This window comes from Telopea speciosissima, chromosome 4 (genome assembly GCF_018873765.1).
Source record: "Telopea speciosissima isolate NSW1024214 ecotype Mountain lineage chromosome 4, Tspe_v1, whole genome shotgun sequence".
NCBI lineage: Eukaryota > Viridiplantae > Streptophyta > Magnoliopsida > Proteales > Proteaceae > Telopea > Telopea speciosissima.
Window position 1 is genome coordinate 38,390,024 of NC_057919.1, and position 12,464 is coordinate 38,402,487.

Genomic DNA, 12,464 nt, shown 5'->3' on the forward strand with positions numbered 1-12,464 from the left:
AAACTTTTATAGGATTGTCATACGACCAGCCATGATGTATGATGCGGAATGTTGGGCAGTTAAGAGGCATCAAATAGATAAACTAAGTGTAGTGGAGATAGGATGTTGAGATGGATGTGAGGCAAAACTAGGAAGGATAAAGTAAGGAATGGCCATACTAGAGCGAGTGGGAGTAGCTCCAATGCATGTTTTAGGTGGCATGCCCGTGTGAAATGGAGGCCTTAGGATGCCCTAGTAAGGAGTGATTTGATTCAGATTGAAGGATCTAAAAGAGGTTGGGGCAGGCCTAGAATAACCATAGGAAAAGTGGTGAGGAAAGCTTTACATGTATAGCTTTGGCCTTGTATCATGTATGACTTCAAATAGAGCTTATTGGAGAGCAAGGATCCATGTAGCTGACCCCATTTTGTTGAGATAAGGCTATGTTGTTGTTGTGAAGGGAGACAACCCTCCTCACGATTTGTGGAAAAAGAAAAGAGAAAGCTATGTTTTTTTCTAAGTGAGTGAGTAGCTCTGTGAGAGAGTTATGGTTAGAGCCCATGGGTTAGAGGCCCTTCCCTATCCCTTCTTCTTTCTCTTTGTTTTCCTTTGTTTCTATTTTATTACTGATCAAAACTTGCTGCAAGAGTATTATTATTTCTGTTTATGAAGTTAAGTGTGATCTCACCAGGCCAGCATCAAGTGAAGTCACTGTGCCATCTGTTGGAGATTTTATGCAGAGACTTTCGTTGTACTTCCAGGTCCAGCCATTCAATCCAGCCCAAATTCTGCCATTATGATACACTTCAAAGAGCCTCCTTAGATGGTAATCTGGCTCCAATCCATTGGTTAGGTTTGTTTTGCCTGTGAGTTTCTCACTCTGGATTTAACCTTCTAATTCTGAGACCTATTGATAATTTAGTGTTAAGCCATTAGTTTGGGCTGAGATTTTGAAGAAGTATTCCAACCACAGACCCTTACCTTCGAATGGAACATCAGTTCCATCCAAGCAACCTAGTTGCTATTTCTGTTGGCTCTTTGAAATTTGAATTATGGTTCTTTCGTATGTCATCTACCCTGCAATAGGCTTGAAGCTGTTGTTGTTTGATGCTATTGTGATTGGAGTCAACGTAAGATATTGTTAGGTACTGTTGGGGGTTGTAGTAGCTAAAATACATTGTTGTACAACTACTGTTTAGGTATTTCTGTCAATTTATTACTGAAAAATTGGTGACATCTTGTACTGTTGATACTATTGAAAGATCCTACTGTGGAATTAGTTCCTAGTTGTCTAGTTGCGGACTGGTTCTACATTTTGGTATCAGAGCCATAGCAGAGGGAGCCATAGGGACCCTGAACACGGCTCCTGATCCTTTACATCAGAATTTAGAAATGATGCAACAGATGTTGGTGGAGCAGAAATTACTTTTGGAAAGGATGATAATGATGGAACAATGGATGAGTATTTCTACCCCTACACAAGGGAGTTTTGAAAATCAAGGGATAAGGGGCAGCCCATGTTCTACAGCAAAATGTCCAGTGGAGAAGCCCTCAAAAGAATATCCCCACATCGGCACGTACTTTTGAGGACCATGATTATGCGCGGAACTATAATCATAGGGTGTACTAGGAGCTCAAGGAGTACAATTGCAAGCATGATCCAGAGATATTTTTTGACTGGCTTTCATGTCTGGATGATTATTTTGTTTGGCATGAAATGACAGAGCTAAAGAAAATGAAGCTTGCAAAGACCAAGTTGGTGGGACTGGCTCGGGAGTGGTGGAACCACTATGAAAGGAGGTTAAAGCAAAGGGGAACAACCCTTAGTACTTGGTTCGAGATGAAAAAAGATCTCAAGGGCAAGTATCTACCAGCTACCTTCAAAACACGCCTACTTGACAAGCTTAATTTACTACAGCAAGGAACTCTATCTGTAGCTGACTATATGCAACAGTTCGTCGTACTCATCTCATGCACTGGGTTGACTGAAGATGATGACTAGTTGCTGTCCCATTTTATATTGGAACTGAGACCAGACATTTGGAAGGAGATGGGTGTGGTATATATATACATGACCTTCAGAACTGTTTCCAAAAGGCTCTACGGGCTGAGGAATTATTGAAGCCACTAGTGAAGAAACTTGCTTCCAAGCCGGGGGAGTATAATAAGACACCCAACAGTATTGCTTCCGATAGTCTGACAGTTCAACTGACATGTGTCCCTACAGTGGTAGAGAAAGGAAAGGCTCCTATGGGTACTGGCAGTAACACAAAGTGCTATGATTGCCACAAGTATGGCCGCTTTGCCAAGTTTTGCCCATAATGGCCAACGGATCATATTGTAGCAGCCATAGAAGCCAAGCCGTGGACGACATATTATGATCCAGTTCCCTATGGCGATGAGGTTGAAGAGCAGCTGACTGACAACACTGAAGAGGATGAAGATGACATGGCGTTTAAAGTGGAGGATAAACAAGGTGATGATGTTGTTGCAGAAGATCACTTGGGTACAGCCTTTACTCTCGACGATATTTGCGTGTTTGAGCACATCGAGTATGTTATACCACCCAAGTTCTTTGAGGTGAAAGGACCATGCCTTGAGGACTACATTTCCACATTTCCACTTATCCTGAGCTTCCAGAGTATTTGGTTGGGCAGTGGTTCAATTTTCATCACACTCAAGTGATTCCTCGACTCACAAAAACTTGAGGTCGAGTTTTTTTTAGTGGGAGGGAGCTGATGCAATATAAGGCCCTTGATTTAATTCCTGTGCGGGCCCATATTTGGGGGGTTATTTAAGCCCTGGTTAAGCCCAAGCTCTTGCTCTAAGATGGCCATCAACCAACAGGTCCAGTGGAAGAAATTTGTCAGATCTTTGTGTGGAGAAAGAACTCCAGAACTTGCGTATGGCTAAAGTGGGGCTCTCTTGGTGGAGATATGGTTGATCTTTGATGGAGAGATTAGCTAGAATATTTGCTACTATTTTGTTTACTTGTTATTCCTTTAGTTTCCTTGTCTTTAGTTTCTATTTTTGTTGTTACTGAGTAATTGAATGGCTCTGTGTGAGTAATGGTGAGAGACCATGGGTGAGAGGCCCTTCCCTATCCCTGCTTCCTCCCATCTTCTTTATCTTTGTTTTCCTTTTGTTTCAATTTATTACTGATACAACCACTGTCCTGTGGAGTGATCAAAACCTACTAAAAGAGAGTTATTATTTCTGTTTATGGAGCAAGTGTGATCTGACTAGGGCTTGGGCTGGGCTGGACTCAGCCTGAGGCCTCAAACCTGACCCAGCCTGGCCCTAACTCAGGGCTGGAAATTCCCAACCCTGACCTGCCCTCAGGTCAAGGTATCTCAACCCAGGCCCTGTTCAGGTTCGGGCGGGCTCAGGCCGTCAGGGCCAAACTTGCACCCCTAGATCTGACCCCAAGTAGTTGGGGAGGATTGTTCAATTTTGTTGATGTCATATTTAAGGGTATCTCTGGTGATGTTCGGTGACATCTTAATGAAGTTTCAGTTTCCTCTTGTTATGGACGAAAAGGAGGGGTGGGGGGATATCAATCTGATCCAAACAAAGGACTAGAAATAGAGGAAAGAGCGTCATTTTCTCTCTTCTAGTCCATTCAATTTTTACTCCAGTGGGTACGAGAACATCTTACCCTATTTTTTTTTTATTATTAGGATTGTATTAAAATTCCTATGCCAACAAAGATTCAATTGCTGTCTAGGTCAAAATTCAGCTTATAATGAAAATTTGAGTTCAGATTCAGATTATGTATATTTACTTATGTTCTCTCTCTCAATCATTGCAAACTTTCACATTGGCTTTATAAGGCGTTGAAAAGTGCCCTTGCAAAGATCTTTTCATTGAATACATTACCCTGAAGGATCTGGTCTTGAAACCAATTTTAACTGATCTCAATTGAAGGATAGTTATAGAAAAGATACTTTCATTGAATATATTTACTTATGTTCTCTCTATCATTTGAAACTTTCACATGGGCTTTATAAGCATTGAAACAACTGCCCTTGCAAAGATGTTTTCATTGAATACATTACCCTGAAGGATCTGGTCTTGAAACAACTTTAACTGATCTCAATTCACACTGGAAGGATAGTTATAGAAAAGATATACTTACATTCTTATTTCACCGGTGGGGGTTGGACTTCTGCCCAAATCCACTTTTTTTTTATCTCTATTATGCAGTTTCATTTTTTCTTGGTATAGGTTGAAGTCTCATCATAGAAGTTCTGCTATTTGCAAACTTCTATTACTGTTATTAAGCTTTGACAGTTAGGTTTAGAAGAGCTGTTCACATGAAATATAAAATTAGGCCTTTATATTGTGAAACTGCTTTGTGGATGTTCATATGTTTGGGTGTTTTCTCAGTATGGCAGGGATGTACAGATAAGGCTAGTTAACTCACATTTCTCTGCCATTGACATGCTTATCAATTATTCTGAGTTCTATTTTACCTCCAATTTACTGTGTTTCTGCAGTTATTCCGAGGAGAATAATAGAGTAAAAGGAGAAACCAAGGACATGGGAGTTCTATTTGATTCAATTTCTGGACAGGGATTTTCAGGTCGCCGGAAGAGATCAGTAATAGAAAAAACAAATGAAGCAGCATATATGCGATACTGGGCTCGCTTCCGCAGTATTCCGGCTCTTGAAATCCAGGATCTGGATTAGCTGTTTCCTAGTAGCTGTTAAGTCTACTGTCTGTTAATTTGTATGTCAGGTTTTTCTCTGTTGAAGTTGGCGAGTTTATAGTTTGGACTTTTAAATATAATGAATGAAATTTCTGGTTCTTACGGAAGTCCATTTCTTGATAAAATGAATTCGAAGCATGCAATTCTATCATGAGACTTGAAAAGTATATGATAAACCATGCTGATATTCAATTTCCATTTTTATAACATGACATTAGTAAATACACATATTACACTGCGGATCCTGAAGTTTGATTGAAAAAATGTCTTATACTGTATAAATTTGTGTATAATAATGTGGAGAATATTTTATGCGTGTAATACATAATATCAACAGAGCAAAACGTAAAAACCCCAAATATGAACGTCCTTCCAAATCGCAGAAACACAAAATCCCCCCTAGGAGCCCTAGTGGCTGCCCCCTTTCTGTCTCTATTCCTGGTAGAGTTCAGCGGTGGCCAGCAAGTCTTCATCTAAGCTCAATACCTCATACCCCCTACCCCAATGCCCCCATCCTCTTCTCGGCCTCTGTTCTCGTTTGATTGCAGTGGAACACATTTTCTGTTCCTTTTCTGTCTCTATTCTGACCAGCCATTGCCAAGGTTAGTCAGAGAACAAGGTGATTAAGGTTCTGTTTTTTTTGGACATATAAATCAGACACTTCATAAAGGACGTGAAGAATCACACTAGAAAATAGTCCCAAGTTCTGTGTTTTTTTGGACTCATAAATCAGAGACTTAAAGAATCACACTAGAAAATAGTCCCAATCATAGCTGCAACACTAGCAATTATCAAGAAAGCTTCTTCTGAGCTTGGCTTTAGTCAAAGTTTGGGATTAAAATCCTCTGCAATGCACAGATCTGGTAGTGCTCTGTGGTGTGGCCTTGTGAGGCCGACACGTGGATGATGCGACATCTAATGGTGTCAAGCTTGAGAAGAAAAAAAAAAGTGCAATCGAGCATGCAAGGCCACATTGCAGTGCACTGCAGATGATTATTTTTCCGGCTGTTTAGCCCTATATATAAAATGTGCCAATTGTATTGATGAAATAAAATCTTAGTTTTTCTTCTGGAATTTATATTCATAGTGCTATTGCTAAGGATGGATTCTTCTATATTTAGGTAGGTTGCTATTGTAATTTCATGGGTGGATTTCTTCTATTATTTCCTTCTCTCTTCTTAACATTTCGGTTATCACTTTGTTGTTCATTATCAAGGTTATCGGGTTAAGTTCTTGGTTCTAAAACCTTCAGTTGATTTTTTTTAATATTAAAGTGTTATTTTGTTTGATCAGAACGAACTTATTTTCCATTCAATTTTCTATAAAATTCAATTCTTGAGTGTTGCGTGTGGAAATCTCCGACGCTTGGTTCGCCCATGGATGAGCCTGCAAGGACCAAGTGATGATCCGGCCTAGGACTCTCCGATGCTCAAGTTAGATCTCCAGTGCAACAGCGTAACAGCTTAGTAAAAGTCAGATGAGGAATGGTGCTCCATACCTGGGTATTTATAGAGTGAGGATGAGATGAGACGGTTGGGAGAGTCCTAGTATGGTAGGAGTCATTCTTTCGGAAGGCTCTCTCGTGTAGAGCGGAGTGGAGAGCTATTTTTGGGGTCGGGCTCTTATTAAGGTAAGAGTCCATGTAGAGTGTGACTTCGTATTGCGCTAGGATCGTGACTCGATTCTTATCCCGTGATTCTCGAGATGCGCTGACGTGGCCCCGCGATCCCCGGTGGGGCGCTATGGTAGCTTCCTTGGAGGAGGGCTCAGCCTGGGAGGTCGGCTTAGGAGGTCTGCCTGATCGGTCGGCCTTGGCAGTCACCTCGGCCTAGGAAGTCGGTCCGAGAGGTTGGTCTCGGCAGTCAGCATGGCTAGGAGTTTATGGCTGACCTGTGTGAGCTCGGCTCTGTCAGGTGACTTATCGGAGATAGGGTCGGCCCGGTTTCCTGCTCAGCTCAGTTCGGTTCTCGGGCTGAGGTCAGGTCGGCCACGTGGCAGCCTCTGATCGGTGGGGTGTTTTATGACTCATCACAGGCCCCCCCACTCATCAGGGGTCGGCTCGGTACTGATGAGTGAAGTTTCCAGGTCTGCTTGTCTGAAAGATTTTTGCGGCCGAGCCGAGCTTATTTTTTGCCGTGGATTTGACGTTGCACGGTCTGACGGTTGGGTGTCAGTGCCATGTCAGCAGAGTCATTATGGCAGGCTCGGGAATTCAAAACGTCCTTTGATCTGGGCCATTGAATTATGTTGAGCTCTGCTCGGCCGTTGGATTAATTCAACCCAAGAGTTATAAACAGGCGACTCCTAACTATTCATTCTTCATTGCTCAAAGTTATTGACTTCTCGGTAAGCTCGGATTCTTCAGCTTTGCAGCGCTCGGTGCTTTCTGGTTCGTGATCAGCTCGGCCTTTGCTTCGTTCGCGCTCAGCTCATCCTCAGCTCTTCTTCAACCAGTAAGTCTTCTCTGCCAAGTATGTCAGTTGGTAGTAGTCCCATGGGCGAGCTGTTCGCCGGGGCGACAGAGGGCGGGAGTCCGAGCTGAGAGCTCCCCGCTCGTTCTCCCACCATAGACTTGTTGGGCTCGACTTTGGATGAGCCCGATGTAGTGGAGCCTCATCAGGCCGAGGTAGCCGAGCCTCCGTTGCTCCTGGTGTTCGACCACACGGCCCAACCAATTGCCGCGGACCGAGCCGAGAACTCTGGGTCGTCCTCGTCCGATGAGGAGTCAAGTGAGGGAGATTCTTCCGAAGTGGGGGTCGGTTCGGTCAGCTCGTCTGCTGACGCCCCTGAGCTCGAAGAAGGGAGTGTCGGCACCGTCCCGAGCACGATCACGGATGCTGACCTCGACTATCCTAGGACGACCTTTGCCATCCCCGAGAACATCCAGGTTCAAGCTCCCAACCCCGGGGAGATGGCCTGCTTCATTAGGCCCGACGAGGTGGCTTTGTACGAGCTGCCTTTCAAGTACGCGTTCCGACTCCCCGTCCTCGGCCTGGTGGACCAGATCTTGGACGACTTCCACCTGTCCCCAGGTTAGCTGGTGCCGAACTCTTGGCTGGCTGTGTACGGCTTCTTCGCCCTATTCTGCGAGATGGGCCGAGGTGCGAGCGTGACGCTCTTCTCTCGGCTTTTTTTCTTGAAGAAGTCTCCTGAGAAGGGGTGGTACTATTTCAGCCGCCGATCTGGGAAGAGTGCGGCTCTAGGCGGCCACAAGTTTTTGGTCGGTACGCCGAGCTTCAATAAATATTGGAAGCCCCGTTTCTTCTTTGCTTCCATTCCAGACAGCCCTCTCCGAACCAAGTGGAAGGAGATCAACTTGAATTATGTTAACAGGGTATTGCCCCTGACCGAGAACGAGCTGACCTCTCTTGACTTGATCCCCCAACGTCCGCCCTTCGATGTCCTTCAGCTTCAGGATGAGGGGTTTCTTCAAAGGTGGCATATGACCCCTGGTAGGAGCCCGAGCCGAGCCCGTTTCTGTTGCCCGAGCTGACCCCTTTACTTAGTCTTCTTCTCTTTTTTAATTTATTTTTGACGTTTGGTTTCTCTTGCAGTGGTCGGCCATATTCCCCCTATGGATACCGCTCGGCTAAGGGCCAAGACCCTTGCGGACCGGAAGAAGAAAAACACTGAGAAGAAGTCCCGGGGCGAGTCCTCTAAGGCCCCCAAGGGCAAGGCCGTGATGTCGAGCCCACCAGACGCTGTGGTCGGCCTTGAGGCGGAGAAGAGTACGGGCCCAGCGGGGTCTCCGAGGAAAGGGAAGGGCCGAAAAGGCGAGAGGAGCCCACCGAAAGATACCAAGCGTCAGAAGCTCTCGGTCAATCTGACGAGTGGTGGCCTTCCGCCCGTGGCTTCACCCCCCAACATCTCCCGATATGTCTTGGGGAGGGCCTCGGCCAGCAACGTTCCTGTGAGGCCGACTTGGCGCCTCTTCCCAGGGGAATCGGCATTGACGTCGGCCGCACATGCCAAGGAATGGCTGGACGCAGGTCGGCTTTTGACTGACAGGGAGAAGCTCGAGGCGCTGTCTGACCCCGAGCTCCTCTCCACCCTGTTTCAGGATTTCAACATGGTATGTTTCCTGGTCGACTCTTGTGATTAGGTCCGCCCTGTGTAATCTGTCCTGACTTTTGTTGTAATGCCTTTTTGCAGGGCTTCGCCAAGGCAGTGGAGACCATGCTTCATTTTGAGCGGCTCTTGACCGAGAACCACTCCTTGGGCGTCCAGTGCAAGAAAGCCTACCAGGATGCCCAGGATGCCGTTCAGAGGCGTTGGGAGACCCAAGAGAAGCTTACTGCTACCGAGGCCGAAGTGGAGAGCTCTAAGGCCGAGGTGATCAGGCAGAAAGAGAAGGTCCGGGCTCTGCAGGCTCAGCTCGTCAAGGCGAGGGAGAAGGCCAAGGAGGACCTGGCCCTGGCTCGGGACGAGGCGATCAACGACTATCTCCAATCGAAGGAGTACGCTGATGTGTGCCATGAGATCAGGAAGCCTCCCTACGCTGAAGGTTTTGAGGCAGGCCGGGCTGATCTCTTGGCCGAGATCAAGGCAATCTATCCCGATCTCAATCTCTCACGTTTTGACGATGACGCGACTACTTTTGCTGGGGAGTTGGGAGATGAGGAGGGAGCAGAGGTCACCCAGGCTCTGCCCATTGAGGAACCTACGCATGCCGACCTCTTCGCCCTTGACGCTGAACCCCAAGACCCCCTTGCCGAGCCTACCACAGTGGATGTTGTCGAGGTCGCCTCCAAGTCCACCGCCGAGGAGATTGAGGTGTAAAAATTTGTTTCTTTTTGGGCCGAACTGCCCTCATTGTAACCATGCCGAGCAGTCGGCCTGTACTGAATAAAAAATCTATTTTTGCCAGAATTTGTCCAAGTGTTTTAGCTCGGCATTCTTAGCCTTCTTTTCCTTGTGTATGTTGTTCCATTTGAGGTTGTGGCCGAACTGACGACCCGTTCCGCCAACCGAGCTTAGTGACTTGTATGTTTTTTACCCATGCTTCACGTGGTCGTCGGTTCGGCCATGCCATGCCCGAGGTCAGGGTGATATTTTCCTTGGTTAGTTAATTCGTCGTTCCCATCGGTTCGATCAGACCGACCATCATATAAGTGAACGTGTGGCCGAGCGTAATGCCTTAGCTCAGTTTTAAACTTTGTTCGGCTCGGCCAAGGGGAGAGTTTGCTCTTGTTGGTTCAGACGTCGGTCAGCCTTTATGGGCTGGTCTTGTGACTTGATTGCCTCCCTATGAGGGTCGGTCCTTGAGGTTGGCTAGGTCTATGAGGACCTGTCTTATGACTTGATTGCCGACCTATGAGGGACGGTCTTCGAGGTCGGGCAGGTCTATGAGGACCGGTCTTACGACTTGGTTGCCGACCTATGAGGGCCGGTCTTTGAGGTCGGCCAGGCCTATGAGGACCGGTCTTACGACTTGGTTGCCGACCTATGAGGGCCGGTCTTTGAGGTCGACCAGGTCTATTAGGACCGGTCTTACGACTTGGTTGCCGACCTATGAGGGTCGGTCTTCGAGGTCGGCCAGGTCTATGAGGACCGGTCTTACGACTTGGTTGCCGACCTATGAGGGTCGGTCTTTGAGGTCGGCCAGGTCTATGAGGACCGGTCTTACGACTTTGCTTTAGGAGCTTGCAAATACGTTAAGTGGTGGAGAAAGACTTTATTTATTTGAATGAAACGTCGGGGCTGAAGCCGAATACAAGCATGCTCAGTTACTGAAAAAATTTCTTCAAATTTTCTGAGTTCCAAGGTCTCGGTACCTTCTTGCCCCCCCGGAGTCTGCAAGCGATACGTCCCGGGGCGAATTTGCTTGGAGACTATGTACGGGCCTTCCCAATTTGGTGCTAACTTTCCTTGCTGCCTTGGTTGGGATGCGCTAAGCTTTCTGAGGACAAGGTCCCCTTGACGGAAGTGCCGCTCTTTTACCCTTGAGTCATAGTACTTTGTCGTCCTCTGTTGGTATGCCGTGTTCCGGAGTAGTGCATTTTCTCAAACTTCGTTGAGGAAGTCCAGGTTGGCTCTCAACCCATCTTCATAGGTCTTCTCATCGAAGTTGAGCACTCGGTACGACGATGCCATAATTTCGACCGGGGCGAGGGATTTGGTCCCATAAGCGAGGCGAAAAGGGCTCTCCTTGGTTGGTGTTCTTACCGTCGTCTTATATGCCCATAGGACACTTGGGAGCTCTTCCACCCATCTTCCCTTGGCCTCATCTAACCTTCTCTTAATGCCGGCGAGTAATGTTCGATTAGACACTTCTACTTGTCCGTTTGCTTGTGGATGAGCTACTGAGACGGGCCGAAAGTCAATGTAGAAGTGTTCGCAGAACTCTCAGAAGGCTAGGTTGTTGAATTGCGTGCTATTATCTGTGATGAGCACTTTCGGTAGTCCAAACCGGTAGATGACCTTATCTCGGAAGAATTTCTCCATGTTCTTCTCGGTGATGGTTGCAAGGGGCTTAGCCTCGACCCATTTAGTGAAGTAATTGATCGCCACTACTACGTACTTCCTGTTTCCCGATGCCAGGGTGAAATCTCCGAGAATATCCATTCCCCACATAGCGAAAGGGATTGGGCTCAGCATTGAGGTCAGCTTTGTTGCTGGTCGGCTCGGGATTGGTGCAAACAACTGGCACTTCTCGCACGTCTTCACATACCTCATGGCTTCTTCTTGCATTCTTGGCCAATAGAATCCTTGCCGAAGTATCTTGTATGCGAGAGCTCGGCCACCCATGTGACTCCCGCATATTCCCTCATGCACCTCGGCCAAGGCATACTCGGCTCCCTTCGGTCCAAGGCATCGGAGAAGAGGGGCCGAGATTGCTCTTTTGTAGAGCACTCTGTCGATCATGGTGTACTTGGCAGCTCGGATCTTGACCTTTCTTGCTTCATCTCGGTTCTCCGGGAGTAGGTCATTCTCTAAGTAGTTGACAATGGGGTCCAACCAGGTCGGCCCGTCCTCTTCAATGTGCTTTACGCTTTCTTCTTGTAAGGATGGCTTCTCCAAGATCTCTATGTACACTGATCGGCTCAGATATTGGAGGTCGGCTTCGGCCAACTTTGATAAGGAGTCAGCCGCGGCATTCTCTTTTCTCGATATTCGAGTCATCTCAAAGTGCTCGAATTCGAAAATCAGATCTCGTGCTTGGCTCAGGTAGGCTATCATCCTTTCGTCTTTCGCCTCATAGTCTCCATTGACCTGGTTGACCAAGAGTTGGCAGTCTCCTCGCACCTTCAACCGCTTTACGCCCATTGCCTTGCTGACTCGAAGTCCGGCTAGGAGGGCTTCGTACTCGACCTCATTGTTCGAGGCGTGGAACTTGAACCTCAGGGCATATTGGATCAGAAATCCCTCGGGGCTTACCAGGATCAGGCTGGCCCCTCTTCCCCCGGAATTGCTTGAGTCGTCGACATTCATGGTCCAGGTCGGGTCAGCCGTAGCCCCAGCCTCTTCTGCCATTTTTTCTTCCCCGACTTCGAGGTCGGGCCCTGTGCCTTCGGCAATGAAGTCGGCAAGGGCTTGTCCTTTTATCATCGTTCTTGGATGATAGCTTATATCATACTCACTCAGCTCAACCGCCCAGGTGATCAGTCGTCCCGAAACGTCGGGTTTGTGTAATATCTGCTTGAGTGGCTGGTCGGTCAGTACCACGATCGGATGAGCTTGGAAGTACGACCTTAGCTTCCTTGCGGCCGTAACAAGGGTGAATGCTACTTTCTCAAACCGGAGTATCTTGTCTCGGCGTCGACAAGAACGTGG

At 47.1% G+C, this 12,464-nt stretch overlaps 1 protein-coding gene across 2 annotated transcripts in view; it reads left to right on the plus strand.

Moving 5' to 3' along the window:
* The window catches only part of LOC122660138 (SWR1 complex subunit 2), a 48,639-nt gene extending 43,778 nt beyond the window's left edge, over positions 1-4,861 (plus strand). For both annotated transcript variants that reach the window (XM_043855319.1, XM_043855321.1), the window contains 2 exons: positions 4,479-4,692; positions 4,817-4,861. In XM_043855319.1, the coding sequence (XP_043711254.1) occupies positions 4,479-4,671 (193 nt within the window). In that variant the 3' untranslated portion in view covers positions 4,672-4,692; positions 4,817-4,861. The remainder of the gene's footprint in view (positions 1-4,478; positions 4,693-4,816) is intronic.
* Positions 4,862-12,464: the final 7,603 nt, after the last annotated feature.